The following is a 16,596-nucleotide window of genomic DNA, read 5'->3' as shown; positions in this document are numbered from 1 at the left end:
AAACTGGCATATAACCACTTGACCGGGGCAATACGTGACCACATTAAGCACAGATATGTGGACTGAATCTGCAAAGAAAGAAGGCTGCTGGTGCTAGCACTACTAACGTTAGTCACGATAGGCAAACCAATATGACATGCGGCCTGATTTGTCCAACCAAGGTTTCATAATGAACCGAAACTATTTTACAGCTCTCATAATAACATAAAAGATTTCTGAGGTAATTTTTTGCGCCATTGCTATATTGTAGAGCTGTGAGCAGTGCATTGATTCGCTCAGCCCCTCCTTGCCCAGCTCTCTCTCTCTTGCTCTCTGTCTCTCTCACTAACACATTGACAACGGACTGTAATCAATGTGTTTGACAGTGTCAAAATATTGCTAAATTGCGCTGGTTTTGTGTGTCAATGTGTATCATAGTCGAACTGGCCACCAGGGGGAAATCCCAGTGCATCAGCAGACCAGTGGACCATCAGATGCACCCAGAGCCCTCCACCACCATTAAAAATTCTGGCATATATCTAGTGCCTGGTATATTTTGAAGAAACAACATTTTCATACATGTTGTAATTTCCGATATAATATCCAGAATGAGGCAGGTTAATATTACTAATACTCACTGGAATTACCCTTTGATAAAATACTGTAACTTTGACTATCTGAATGATTGTCCCAAGTCATCAACACGCAACATGGAAAGCTTCAGCTTCCCTATAGTCTATTTCATTTACCTAATTAGTTCAGGATGATATCACTTCATAGTGGCTCATGAAAGAAATGTAACATTTAAAGTGAAAAAAAAAGGCTGAAGATTACTTTAATGTAATTGCGTAGTTCTTGGCACAAGATATTCTGAACCACTGTCTAGCCATTAGTTATTTTTCTATTTGGTAATAACTTAACAGATATATAAGTTATTAAAGAGCACCAGTTCTTCTCATAACCTGAATGAAGAAATTCTGTATTTCTGTATTATTCTGTTCATTAGATGAATGTCAGAGTTACATTCCTCTCAGAGAGTACACAATATCAGCTGGGCTTAGACAGCAGCTAATCTCGGACAGTACATGTGTGTATAAGAACAGTTATGAGCATACTCACCATATCGTACAGTATGTATAAAAAAAACCACACTGATAATGAGAAACATGCTGTACATGTTGTGTACATGTACACAACTGAAAAAAAGGGAGGCTTCCGGTTGGAAAAGGATTCATACTGGACTTTTAAACACTCAGATAAGGTATCCAGGAGACTGGCTTCTTAGAGGTATGGAAAGTCTCCATACAGGAGGAAGGACTGGGCAGAGTTTCCCCTGCACATCCTTAGTGATAAGATCCTTTTATCCAGAAAGCCTCACGGCACTGGAAGTGGATACATTTTTGTTTTCGGTGGTCTCATCGGCAGTCAAATCCCTATTTTCTGGACATATTAGTGTAATGTTGATGAAATATGAATGAGGAATAAAAAAAAATTTAAAGGGGGGCTACTTATTCAGGAGGGTAAGGAGCATCAGTGCTAACATGGAGCCTTTTTCTCAATGTGGATTTGTGGTTGTTTCAGGCACACCCTCTTTGAGAGACGACCAGCCTGGGAACATTTGATGGGCAGAGGGTTGCAGCCTTCTCTGAGACACCAGTGTTTAATGGAAACTTCTTGTATAACAAGGTGGGAGGTCCTTGCTGTCTGAAATTACCAGTGTATTACCCATTCTACCAATTACCAGTGCAGACACATACAAGCCAAGTCACACATCTGTACTTGTATACTTGTAAAGACATGACCTGCCTGAGTGAGTGACTACATTCATTCCCTAACCCTTGACCCTGGCCTGAAAAGGAGAACCTCACCCTAACACACTTACTGTTGTTAAATACGTAGCTATTGTTGATCTACCTTACGTTTCTGGATTCTCTCAATTTTATAGTCGTGCATTTTTTTTAATTGGTGAATGTAACTGGTCAGGACACTTTCTTTATAGTACAGGTGCAACAGACTTTGATATTTACTGAATGTAATGATAATGGGTTTGGTTGCAGTTCTCTCCCTCTTAAAGTCGACCACCATCTCCTTAGTCTTGTCCAACTTTATCCACCAGTTCCCTGTACTCTGACTCCTGTCCATCTCTAATAAACCCCACCATTGCATAACCATAAGAGAACTGCGGGTGGCATAAGTCAGAGTTATACTGGAAATCTGTGGTGTACAGAGTGAGCAGAAATAGAGACAGTACAGTCCCTTGAGGCACTCCTGTGTCACTAACCAGACAAGGAGTACCCAGCAGAACATTCGGGAGCCTATCTGACAGATAGTGTAGATCCAGGAGACAGTAGACCCGTCGACACCCATCCTGAGCAGCTTCTCACAAAACAGAAGTGGTTGGATGGTATTCTCACAGTGCCACCACTATCATCTAGATGAGAGTGAGTACACTGCCACAGGTAGATGAAAGCACTGTCCGATCCCACATTAGGCTACTAAGAAAACTGAAGAGGACTTAGAGCAGATTTCACCGGTGGTCCAAGATGGGCCAGAACCAGTTTCTCCAGTATTTATGGCGTGTAACATTAGTCAGTTAGAAGTCATTGGGGCCAGATTGGGTGGTCTTCCTGGGTACCGGTACCATAGCACTGGTATCCTTTCCTGGCTCAGACTTAGGTTGAAGGTATGTTGCAGGATACCAGACAGGTGGGTAGCATTTTTGGTGTCTGAGAGGGAGTGAAGGCACAGCTGGAGGTCCAGTGTTGAACCTATTGAAAAACACATTCAGCTTGTTGGCTCTGTCTGGACTGCCACCCTGCTTACAGTCTTAGACACTGATGCCTTTAATCTGCTTCATGCCCATCCACATGTTCCTGATGTTGTTCTGCTGGGGTTTATTCTCCAGCTTCTGTCACTAGGAGTCCTTGCACTCCCTCAGTCTCACCTTGAGATCACGCTGTACCCTTTTCAGTTTGTCCTTGTCACCAGACCACACGGCAGACAAGTCACCATTAATTATAATGCTAATGTGCTGGTGTTAAGAGAGTATAATGCTTACCATGTTAACCATCTTAGTTTAGTGTATGCTTACATTTGCTAATTAGCACTAAACACAAAGTACAGCTTAGGCTGATGGGAATGTCATTATTTTGTGGGTATTTGGTCATAAACCAAAATACTGGGCAAATTTAAATTTTAACCTGATACTGACACTAGAAGAAAAGTCAAGTGAACACCAAAGTTATTACAATTCATCCTGAGGGTAACGTGAATGTCCATACCAAATTTCATGGCAATCAGTCCAATAGTTAAAAAAATACTCACAGAGCACTTTATGAACACCTGTAGACCTGCTTATTCATACAATTATTCAATCAGCAATTCATGCGACAGCATTGCAATGCATGGCTCCAGAGTGCGACCAAAAAAAATAATGTACAAGTGTATGTGTGAAACCGCGTCCTGTATCAGGGGCGGAGGTAACAACTCCACCACGTGTCTCCCTTGTCCCCAGAAAGATGCCTAATCCTGACCTAACATCTTCGGCAGAGAGGGCCTCATCTGACTCCGAGCCAGAGCCAGAGCCTACAACATACAAAAAGGCCAAAATATACAGTGCATTCAGAAAGTATTCAGACACCTTTTTCACATTTTGTTATGTTGCAACCTTAAGCTAAAATAATTTAAATTCATTTTTTCCCTCATCAATCTACACTCAATACCCTATAATGCCAAAGTGAAAACAGAATTTTAGAATTTTTGGCAAATTTATTAAAAAGGAAAAACTGAAATATCACATTGACATAAGTATTCAGACCCTTTACTCAGTACTTAATTGAAGCACCTTTGGCAGCGATTACAGCTCAACTTTGGAGTACTATCATAAGTGGACTCCAATCAAAGATCATCAAGAGAGATGGGAGGCACCTCAGCTAAATTTCAAGTGTCATAGCAAAGGGTCTGAATAACATCCACTGAGCAGCAATTCTGCAGACAGAATCAGCTTATTGATGAGAGAGGTCAGAGCAGAATGGCAAGACTTGTTTGAGCTGACAGAGAGGTGACGGTAACTCAGATAACCACTTTTTACAACTTTGGTGAGCAGAAAAGCATCTCAGAATGCACAACACGTCAAACCTTGAGGCGGACCACATTGGGTTCCACTCTTGTCATTCAAGAGCAGAAATCTGAGACTGCAGTGGGCATAAGCTCCCCAAAACTGGAAAGTTGAAGACTGGAAAAATGTAGCCTGGTCTGATGTATTTCGATTTCTGCTAAGGCATAAAGATGGTAGGGTCAGAATTTGATGTCAACAGCAGGAATTAATGGACCCCCAAGCATCCTCTGGGTGAGGCTTTTTTATTTCCTTTCTTCCCTCCTTTCTCTCTCTTCCTCTGCTTTTTATCCCAGGAGGCTTCCCGGTGGCATCACAGAAGAATGTTACAGCAGGAATGTTTGCTGTGACATTTATGCCATTCCTGTCCGCGGTGGTCATCTCCATTACCAGAACGAGCCTCCACAGCAGAGCAGATGACAGGGTCATTACGATAATAAATGTAGTTTACTGGGCTATAAAGTACATGCCAAGTCTGAGTTCAGCAGTTCATAGGTTCACAACATTTTTTAAACACCAGGGCAGACTATAAATTTAAAAGACATATCTAGCAGTCTATACAAAAAGGTTTGCCTACTGTACTGTGTAGCCTAAGACTAAATTTAACATCACGAAAAGATCTAAGGAGGCTCTAGTATTAAACCACACTTGCTTTTACCATTGTAACCAACTACTTTAAGGTGTTAACTGTGTAATAAAATATGACAAACTTAGGATTTGAGCATGTAAAGTGAAATACAAACCTACAAATCATTAATACCGCCTTCCAAACACAGACGGTGTGATTTCCAGCTCAACATAACAGCTTCATGTTGATTCAGTGTGCTCTAATGGCACCCATGGCATCCACGTGTTCATACTTCCTTGGTGTGTGTGCACCACTTTTTTACAATCACCCCAAACTTCCCCACAACCCACTTGACAGAAATACAGTTTTTATAGATCGTTACCAGCTGGGGGTCCCCTGCCCATCACCTCCTTATCTCGTCACACTCCTCCATCCTACACCACTATGATTCCAAACTGGAATGTCCAATCGAGACATGAGAGTGGACAGGAAAAGACAGATGAAGATGAAGACAGAGAGAAAAAACACAGCAAGAGGTGTAATCTCTGTACTTAGCCCCAATCTCAGCTGCCATCTCACCAAGTCAGACAGTTATGGCTTGAGACGGAGAGATATCATCACAGTGGATGAGCTGGGGCGTAGAGGAGTGATATGTGTGTGCCTAGTGGGGTTTTAAGAGCAGAGTGTATGACAGAGGTGACTTCAAGTGTAAATGGAATGATCTCTTTTAAATGGTTATTTGCTGACATGAGGGTCGACCAACTTTGTGTATACACATCTCCATCTATGTATACACCCACAGGAAAAGGTTTGTTGCATCAATTGCTCCACTTATCGAGGACAATACAGTTAGGAGACATGCACACACTCATACACATTGTAAGGTCTGTAGCAAGAACTCAGATGGACAATAGAGTTGTCCTGTAACATCTCATCTTTTATGATAGCCATAAAGCCGGACTGGAAAAGACAATCTGGTTAACAGGATATGTGTTCCCCATCAACTCTGTTTGTTTCTTGAGGCAGCTGTTAGAGAGCTTGACAACCAATACATCCAAACATGAGAAAAAGGAAGCACTTTGAAACACTGTAACTCAATAAGCAGAATTATTTGTATATCTTGGGCTGTTCTTGAACATCACTGCAAGTTCAAGTGAACTTGTAGCATTAGTGAAATATCTGATTCTGTAAACAGATGACAACAGAGACAGAGGTTTGTAGTTTGTTAATGTAATTTTTCTCATCACTGCAGGAAGGTTTCAACTGCCAAGTTTCCATCCCAGAAAAGATCCTTTATTCCGCTTCAGCACATCTTGAATTTCTTGCTTAACTTCTGGCTAATGCTGTTTATGGTATACTCGAAGCTGAGGTTAAGCGACGGGTGGTCGTCTGTTCTGCTCTGTTCTGATCTCGGAGGCTTTGCAGGAAATGTCTCAAGATAGTTTAGTGAAGTTTTTCCAGAGTTCCCTTTTGCATCAAACAATTGACTCTTTGATTGAAGCCAACTAATTATTTGATCATGCTGGGGCTTTGGGACACATTTTGCTGTAAAAGAGGTGGCTTATCTTGGCTTAGGCACTGAGAAAATGCAACCAGGCATTATAAGACAAAGAAAACGGTCGTTTAAAGCGGACTTCAGTTCAGAATAAGCCCAGAACTGTCTGGACCCAGCTAATCTTCTTAAAACCCACTTCCAAAGCTTTCTGGTTTGCTTGCCCTTAAAGCATGGGAGGTACAAAGCTTGAATTTTGAGATAATAGGTAAAAGGGCTTGTGACAGCTCAGCTATAGCCATGCAATGGGTTGTGCAGAAACAAACAGGAGAGAGGAGAAGAAGAAAATGAGAATAGTCATGATGACAGACAAGTACACAAAATCATAAAATAATTCTATATTATTTGAGATAGAGGTGGTATGTGTGATTCAACTTACCAGATACTGGAACAGCCTTAAAATGGCCCGCTATAACTAATGTACACAGCTATCATATATCTGAACAATCCAAGTATGAATGCAACCAAAAGGCATTCAAGAATTATTAAAATCTTACTGTCAGTCTGTGGCAAATAGCCTCTGACAGCACCCCTGTAATGATAGCAACTGAAGTGACCCTGTAATTACACTGATATTTTGCGCCATTCTCCCGGTTAGATATATAGAATGTTTCTAAAGATGATCTTTTTTAGGGTATTTCTTCTTTATTAGTCACAGTGAATAGAGACAGGAAAGGCAAAGGAGAGAGGGGATGACATGCAGTAAAGGACTTGGGCCAGAATTGAACCCAGACCGCTGTGGTAAGGACTTGAAGACCTTGATACATGGTATGAACATCACCAGGTGAGCTACTGGGGCACCCCAGTATGAAATGGTTTTGAATTGTTATCAGTCCAACCACTGAATGATCTGTACTGGTGAGGGAAGGATGGGAGAGCCTGTGAAGACAAGGAAAACTTTTGTCTTGCTCATAGCCCTTCCAAGGAAATCATATTCATAGTTAATTAAACTGCAAAACTGAATGCACTTTTAGCCATGACCAGACAGCTTCAGGTGCATTAAAACCACCTTCTGTATTGGAGTAGCACTAACCTGGAGTAGCACTGATTTTAGCAGTAGCCTATGCAATCAGATTTTTACCTGGCTTACAGTGACACATATATGTGGCTAAATATAAACTAAATTGTATTAATTAAAACTCATCTCGATTTGATCCAACAATGTCTAAATAGGCCTTTGAAGAGAAATCAGTCTTTAGATCGGTGGGCAGGGTCAAGCTCATCTGTTAATCATGAAATGTCATTTAAAAGGTTAGGAAAATTAAAACTACAATGACTCTAGAACCCATGAATGGATTTTCCTGGATTATTATGGGACATTCCCTCTGGTAAAAACAAACGGAAAAGGATGGAAGGTACAACCCACAGGCGCTTTGGCTGCGCTTCTGAGCCAAGCCAAGCTTAGAGAGGTCTCTACACATGTCCATCTCCCCGGCATGGGAGAGCTATGGCGAAGCAAATTCATCACAGTTAAATGCAGATGAAACAGGAACAACATTTGGATTTCCTGTTCTTGTGACCTGTGAAAACAAAGACATTTCTATGCATCCTTGACTCACCATAGCCACAAAAACCAAAACTGAATATTAGCAATATTAAGATTTCCCCTGCTTGCTATTATAGCTCTCAAAGTGGCGTCAGATATTTGTTCAGCAATATGTCGCCCCTCATTATTTTAGTGAGCACTGACCTCTTTTATTTGTTTTCCACTGGGATGCACCTTACCAATACTGGTCTATCTACCAATATCTCCCCACTTACACCACAATATATTACCTTGTGAGAAACTTATAGGAGGTCTGTCACCAGAGACAAGTTAATGAAAAGAATAGGTCATCCTTTTACTACTAAGGACATCTCAACTGAAGTTCTCTTCAAATATGAAAAAAGACGCATTTGTACTTAAAACAGCACACAGAAAGAGTCTTATGGAGGGACTTCTCAGGATTTCCTGCACATAAACTACTACCAGTTTCTTTTTTTGTGGTTGGTTAATGTAAGATCATGATAGACGATTTTCTCTTGAAAGTAAAATGTTAAAATCACTTGATTTCATGTTCAATGTCAGTGTGTCTGTCTGTTTGAGCCTCAAATCAGACTAAAACTGTTGAAATCTACATTCAACAAATGTGAACAAGCCCTAATCTCTAGTTAATAGTGAACATTGCTGTTACCCTAGTGCACCACTGTGCATTGGGACATGTTCGGAGCAGTAGCATGTCACACACCATGAGTCACACAAGCACACAGTGTCACTTCACTAGACCTCAGTGGAAAGCAGAACGTCCACAAGGCAGTGATGAATGTGCTATTCTAGGAATGAAGATGAAAAAGGAGATGGAAAATATGTTTCTGGTCCATTTTTTTCCAATGGATGATTCTAAACAAGTGATGAAAGCTAAGGAGAACAGATGACTGAACAAGAAGTCTACATGAATCATGCAGGGGGGGGGCATCGTTTGCAGAGAGCACACTTGAGACTGGATGTAATGCAGGGGCTCTTAAATCTATCCGTGTCCCGAGAGAATACCCTCAGGAGCTGGCTGTGAAAGACATAATTTACAAAGCTTAAATCACTGTCATCATTTATTTGGATCAATTTTAAAGTCTGAGATTCTTATATCTACATGCAGGGAAGATCTTCTAATGTAGACAGGTTAATCCAGTTTTAAATCAGATCATCAGTGTAATAAGAGAAGTCTTCTTCCTCACTTTGATTTGATTAACAAACACAGATTATGCAGTGAAGGTGCCTTTCCATGAATAAGTCTGTTTTAGGCTCTGTCTGTTAATCCAGCCCCATATTTTTCAAATTGTTTCAGATAGACTGTTTGGCTTCTTCACTTTTCTTCCTTTCATTTATCTTAATTCTAATTTGTAGTTTCACTTTGTCTACACAAAATATCCAAATTTTTGGGCTGGTTTCTAAACAAGAAGGACCACCCAGAAGTTTTTCAGGCATCTTTCTATTTTCTTCTAAGTCACTCCACACAAACTGCTCCAGTCGAGCAAGAGACACATTAAAAACTAATCGGATGGCGATGACACACGGTAGTCGCACAAGGCCTTATTTGCAAAGCAGATGGAAAGCCTCGGCCTGTCTAACATAAATTACAATTACATTCAGAGAGGAAGCTGTCCCTCCTCCAGCATGGTTAGGACTCTATGTACAGCTGGAAGAGATGGCAACCTAATCCTCTGGTCAACACAGAAATCTGAGGGAATCGTAAAAGGATGCACAGGACATGATTAATCAAAGTGGAGTGCCAGATGTGCAACAGCACAGGAGTATAAACCCAAACTGACACAGCACAAGAATACCAAAACCACAGACACACAAACACCATGCCATCACTATCGCACTCCCCCAGGAAAATCTTACAGAGGGGCTTCAATATTTGAGACCAAAACAACGACCACCTTTTGTCTGAATATCTGGTTTTCATCACTACATGTTGCAACACCAATACTCAGGGGACCAATAAGTAGAGAAGAATTTTTTGACTTGGGCACTCCAAACTAGTTCTCTTCTTCATGTGTGGTACATAGTAAATGGTTTATAAGGGTGAGGAGTGAAATATTTAAAAGGACTTCCTTTTTCAACAGCAGCTGAAACTCAGAAAAAACATGAGACGTCATTCCTCAGCAATGATACATTCCCTAAGTTTTAATGGCCGTATCATGACAATGCCTTTCGTTCCCAAGAAAGCTGACAATCAATCTGGATTTAAGCCTCCTTGTCCACCAGCGTCTGACTCTGTTTATATTAAGGCGCTCTATTTAGAGTCTTGCAATAAACAGTGAAGCTGCTAATGGAAAGGAGGACTTTTGGATTTTTATGTTCCAAACTCATTAAAGTGTCGCATTTTATCCTCACTGGAGCTAATTAAAGACAAATCTGCTTGGGTAACGCAGACAATGCAACGCAATTTACGTACAGAAAACGCAACTTGCTACGCTAGAGGTCAACGGTACGAATAGCCCTTTATATACAAAACCAGCGGTGGTGGTTGATGGTTTTCTGAGGAAATAGCCTAGGTCTTTTTCCCCACAAAGACATAAATCATGGAGTATATTGCACATTAAAACTGACCACAAAATTTCGGTCCTATACATGAGCCGAGGAGGACCAGTCTACCCGGAGAGAGGACCTGTAACAATAAATAACTCCGAAGCAATACAAGCCTCCTCAGTTTTTCCAACCCACAGACGAAATAATGGGGTTATTTGGCCTCTATGTGGCTCACACAATGAGCTAGTTCATGATCCAACACTACACGTGAGTGATTTTAGATCTGCTGTGCTTGTGTCCTGTGAGGTGTGCGTCAACTATGTGCCCCAGGTATAGCGAACACGGGTCCAGTGTGAAAAATGATTTAATTTCAAGGTAAGCACAAGGCCCAATTCATGCGTCATGTTTTATAAATAGTATACCCATAAAATTACATCATTTTGTCAAATAAGATTCTTCCTGTCCGTCAAAGTTCAGGAGGATTTCCACTTATCCTTGTTCCCAACACCTGTTCACGTTTCAGTTCAACCTCGCCTACTAAGGTTTTCCGCTTGATTCATCGTTTCAACTTTATGAAACTGGGAAACATCTTACAGACAGCGCTTAAACGCAAAATAAATTTACAGATAACCCGTATCATGAAATTATTTCAAGTAACTTACCTAAATTAACGAAGCTCATCACCATATCTGCATCATTTAGAAAGGTAGTTTCTTCATATGTGGCCAGAGGAGGGCTCTGGGTTGTCCGCGGGGACTGATGTCCGTTCAGCATGCCTTCCTCTTGGTTTTTCTCATCGCTTGATATGGTGTTGTATAAGTCCAACATGAAAAGTGGAGCGGAGTTGTACTTTCCGTGTGACAGATGCGGTCTCGGTCTGTGCGGGAGCCCGAGGATGGACAGGATCTCCTTCTGCATCTCCCTCTTCTCGTGCGTCCGCAGCCGCCGGTGGATAAAACCCGGGTGCACTTCGTTGTTTCCATCCAGTGAATGATTACTCCCCGTCACCGGGTACATGCAGTAATAAGTGCTCCACCACAATCCGACCAAGGCAAGCCAGCAGCTGGTCATGGTGTTGTCCCGCTGTACTCTCCGGAATCCCAAGTGTGTCTGTCTTGGAGCTTCAGTCGCCTGTCCAAATGCAAAACGAGCCTAATGGTAACCAAAGTCCGTTAACTGTCGCAGCCACAGATCAAAAGTTAAAAAAAAGTCGTGTATCAAGCCATTTGAAATACTTCCCAAAGCAAAATGCGCTGAATGGTGTCGGTGCTGTTTTCATTTCTGATTCCCGTAGTGCGTTGTGGTGCTTAAGGATAAAGTGTAACATTTGAAACTTTGTGAGCACTGGGGTAAGTCGGTCAAAAGACACCGTTTGATACGATATTCACCAGTAAAAGAATAACAACTCCAATAAACTAAGCCATTTTACGTTAACAGTATGCTCTCCAAAATATACGATTGTCCAAATGTGTGCTCTAGCAAAAAACAGCCTTTTAATAGCTGAACTGGTCTCAATTACAGTCACCTACTCCTACAGTCTGTGTGTAAGGGTCTAACAGGACTAGGCAGGTTGCAGATATGTATATGCGTGTATGCGTATACGTTTGTGTTTGCTTTTATGTGTGAATGTGTGCTCAGAAACCGCCCATTCCGTGCGCATTTAACCAGAGGTGGAGCTCTTTAGGCTTCAAGTACACATCTAACATTACATTACCATATTTTATTCAATGCAGAATTATTCTAATAAATACGTAAAGACAAGTTAAGTCTTTGCAATTATATTGCACATAATGTGCTTGTTACATTATCTTACAGTTTCTGTGATAAGACTACTTTTTGATATTTTTTCTATACTTATGTATGTTAGAAATAGTGTTGTTGGGATATGCCTATAACTTTACATTGGCCAATTGTGTGTTAGTTTTCTGCAGTACACAGTATGTCTCTAAAATTAGGTTTACATTTCTTGTTTAATAAGGTTTGGATAGTTGCTCTTTACGTGTACTAACCTAATTACCTAACTTAATAACTTAATAAACTTAAAAACCGAGTTTGCTCCTCGAATCTGGGAAGGTGAGCACTTTTATGAAATTTTCAAATCTGCTCTAATGACGCAGGGTTTACATCTTTACACGTCCAGAATTAGGGTGTGTCTACGCCGTTGAAGCAGAATACATTACCAGTTGAGGCACGACCCCTTTCGATGGAATAGGAAACAGCAAGCGATGACACAGATCCTACAGAGGAGAGGTGATCTGATATCATTTAAAATACTATGAATATTGCCCAAGTAATCTAATTAGTATTTTAACTAAACAAACGAAAGGTTAAAGTAGCTAAATGATGGAGCTGCACCTCCGTTATTGTAAATGCGGACAAATCGCGTGAGTAAAATAATGACTGAAATGTCTTATGTGAACACTAGAGAGATATATATACTGTATGATATACAACAGGTCTATATATATTTTAAAATTATGGCAATATCTAGTACTCGCAGAACGTAGCTTAATATGTCCCAGATACATGTATTTGAACAGAAAAATGATTTTTTTCAGAATCATTATTTTCCTCTCTCCTTCCTCTTCCTCCTATCATTCCAATTCATCCTAACCTGTGTTATGTCTTCATGGTCCCCTAAGACTGTGATGGTCCGGATGATAAAGACCCAAGGTGTCCATATTGTATCTCCCTGTGTCTCTGCTACTGCTGCTGCTGCCAGAGCCTATCTTGTCTGTATGTGAGGAGTGAGAACCAGCCACACATTCCACCACCAAGCACACAAGCACACACACACAGAGACACACACACACATACACACACACACACACACACACACACACACACACACACACACACACACACACACACACACACACACACAGACATACACCTCAGAGTGGCTTCCTGACTAGACTTCATGCTCATACACCGCCAACTAAATGATAAATTATTACTATTCGTCTTCACATAATTTACAGAATGGTCCACGTTTTTGTATGTTATTGCCTATTCACTTAAAACTATATACACATTTGATCAAAAAGCTGCACAGAGTTTTACAATTAATGAAAAAACAATTTAAATACTTCTAAATGTCCTTCACGTTATGCTTGAAATTGAGCAACTGTGTGTGTGTATCGCAGAGCAGGTGATGTATGTGTATGCTGGATGAACTGGAAGCAGATGGAGGGGGAGGAAACATTAAACAGAGGTTCTGTGTCTTGTCATCAAACTGTCTAGACAGGACACCTCCTAGACCTAATGAGGTCTTTGTCTGTATCTAGTTCTTTTACTCACACACACAAACATTACTATGACTTTTGGTTTTAGCTCTTCCTGTGAGACACATTTCTTAAAGAGCTTTAAAAGGTCACAGAGGAGTCCACACAAACTTGCACATAAAAAGAAGCAAGCCATGTATGTATGTTTGGTGTATGTGTTTTATTTGCTTAGGTAGTATACACACTCATCTCTCTAACTCACAAAAATAAGTGGAAGTGTGCTCCAAAACCATATGAATTCTTACAGCTGGCACAGATCTGACAAGAAGTGCCAAATCTTTTGCAATAATTATATTCCTATGGTTACTAAGTCACACTCAGCAATGGCCATGCATGCACATTTACACAAGCACACATCCTATCCCACTTATCAAGTGTTTTTCACTATATGTCAAATAGTGGGGGTATGTTTGCTGCTTTTAATGCCTATGTAGTCTTTTGTGTTGAATTATTTTTGTGGTCACAGCCTTGCTATAGCTCTGCATCACCCAGTACATAAAGCTATCTCACTGACTTCTTTCTTTGAAAAAATAAATAAAGGATGCAAGGCCATTTCCTTTAAAAAAAATATGTGTATTTATAATCCATTAATAAAAGAGAGTAATTCAGAGAAATAGTCTGGTTTGATCAACTTGGGTTAAAACTAGTTTTGGTGAAGACAGAGATAGCTGTGTGGTGTGGTGTGTGTGTGTGTGTGTGTGTGTGTGTGTGTGTGTGTGTGTGTGTGTGTGTGTGTGTGTGTGTGTGTGTGTGTGTGTGTGTGTGTGTGTTTGTGTGTGTTTGTGTGTGTTTTGCATCAAGAATTGAAAGTTTAAGCCCAAATATATTCTTGATACAGAGCTCCATTCCCTCCAAAAGAGTCCAAACAGTCATCTTTTGGAAACGCTGCTACACGAAAGCTTGCAGACAGTTGGGATAGAATGGTGCTGTACAACAACTGCATATTGTGGCTTTAAAATGTCCCTTAGGGAACCAAACTCAAAGGATACCTACCACCAAATTAAGGAAATCAAAGTTTGTTTTAAAAGTACTATGAAAAATAATATTCACAAGTTCAAGTCGACAATGACCAGAAAATGGAGACACTACTTAAATTATTATACTTACCAAACCTAACAGAAGATCCAAATAAAGCACAGATAACAAAAAGAAGAAATTTACTCAGCTATAGCCATATATAGCCAGAAAGCTAATAAATCCCCTGGCACAGATGGATTCACTACAGAGTGGTACAAAAGTCTGAAGGATGTTTTGACACCTATTTTACTTAGAATATTCAACTGGATACTAACAACAGGGGAAACTCCAGTTTCATGGAGTGAAGCCATTATTTCAATTATACCTAAGAGAGGAAAAGATAAATTTGATTGTACAAATTGCAGAGTGTGCTAAACCCTTATACAAATTGTAACCCTTACTGAATGATTGCCAAAAGACTTGAAAAAAATCTTGCCTACAATAATCAATATAGATCAAACAGGATTTGTTCTGTCTTGTCAGAGTCATGACAACATCACAAGATCTTTACAAATTATTAGACATATAAATCAAAACAAAATACTGGCTATGTTGACAAGTTTAGATGCTGAAAATGCATTTAATTCAGTTAATGGATATTAATTATTTAATGTTTTCGATAAGTTTGGTTTTAACAATGTAATCAGTAGGATATTAGAAGCAGGCTATACAGCAGGCCATGATCCAAATTGAAAATTAATAGTGAGCTCACTGATTCTTTTCTTTTAGAGAGGTCCACAAGACCAGACTCGCCTGTTAAGTCCACTTCTCTTCATGAATTTTAATTGAACTGTTGGCTCACTGGATTTGACAGAACAACACGATTGAAATGTATGAACATGGCAGCAGGGGTACAAAAACTGGCCTTATTCGCAGATGATATTCTTGTGTATCTCTCAAGCCCAACGGACTCTCTAGCTGCATTGATTTCAGTGCTGGATGGATATGGGTCATATGAGCCAGGGAACCACTGACCTTCCGGTTTGTAGAAAACCTGCTCTACCTCCTGAGCCACGGCCACCTCCTGAGCCACAGAGGGACAAACTTTTTTCTAGATCTCTAGAAAAAATCAAGAGTAAGGTATGAAATCCTACACGTACCAACGGAAAAAGGAGGATTAGCCCTTCCATGTCTGAAGGATTATTATGGGGCAGCTCGAATTAGGTCACTAGTTGACTAGTGCAAATCCACGAGGTTCTGTAAATGGTTTGCCTATGACCCAGACTTTCATGTCCAGTACAGATTAAAGGTGGTGTAGAGGCTGAACTGGAAATCGTTTTACTGTGTATTGTACTCTCTTAAATCAAGGTATGGTCTTGAGCTTCTAGGATCTTAAGGAAAACTGCAGGTTAACTGCAGAATCTGGATCACTTTATGTACTTACAAATTAGAGATTTTATTGGCAAGATATTTCCGAAAGACAACACCACATTTGGAAAATAAATCCTTGGTCCTGTGGAGAAAATCATTCCACATTTTCTAGAATAATCCCTCTTGGCTTCATTTTGGAGTGAAGTATCCGCACTATCCTGCAGGCAGTTTTTAAGATTAAAATTAATTTTAATTTTAAAGTAATGTACCTAGGTGATATAGATGAGCGTCACTGTACAAAGCAAGACACTAAACACCTGTTCATATTGCTGTTAGTGGCATTCAAAAAGACTTTGACCAGAAAATAGCTTAAGGTCATACCAACCATAAATAAATGGATTGACCTAGTCTACAATATACAAAAAATTAAATGTATGTCATATGAAGCTGACAATTTGGAATCAAGGCATCATAGTTTGAACTTCCTACATCAAGTGTGCCTGTGTGAAGTAGGGAGCATCTTGTCAGCTGATCTTTGCCAAGGAGCGGTCGGCCCGCAGACACTGCTGAGGGAAAGAGCTGATCTGCTCTGCTAATTCCAGGGCTGCCTGTAAAGCTTTGGTTATAATATGAAGTCATTGACAAAGATGAACACTATATAGAAAAGTATTAATACACTTGTAAATGCAGTCATTTATACGGTGGCATGAAAAATTTGATGTTACCATGGTCAAAATTTCCGTTACTGTAAATATTTAA

At 40.2% G+C, this 16,596-nt stretch overlaps 1 protein-coding gene across 2 annotated transcripts in view; it reads right to left on the bottom strand.

Moving 5' to 3' along the window:
* bmp6 (bone morphogenetic protein 6) overlaps window positions 1–11,795 on the bottom strand; it is a 55,106-nt gene extending 43,311 nt beyond the window's left edge. For both annotated transcript variants that reach the window (XM_040126709.1, XM_040126710.1), the window contains exon 1: window positions 10,888–11,795. In XM_040126709.1, the coding sequence (XP_039982643.1) occupies window positions 10,888–11,296 (409 nt within the window). In that variant the 5' untranslated portion in view covers window positions 11,297–11,795. The remainder of the gene's footprint in view (window positions 1–10,887) is intronic.
* Between the last annotated feature and the right edge of the window lie 4,801 nt (window positions 11,796–16,596).

This window comes from Xiphias gladius, chromosome 5 (genome assembly GCF_016859285.1).
Source record: "Xiphias gladius isolate SHS-SW01 ecotype Sanya breed wild chromosome 5, ASM1685928v1, whole genome shotgun sequence".
In the NCBI taxonomy this organism is placed as follows: domain Eukaryota; kingdom Metazoa; phylum Chordata; class Actinopteri; order Istiophoriformes; family Xiphiidae; genus Xiphias; species Xiphias gladius.
Note: the sequence above shows the minus strand (reverse complement) of the source record. Positions and strands in the feature narration are given on the sequence as shown.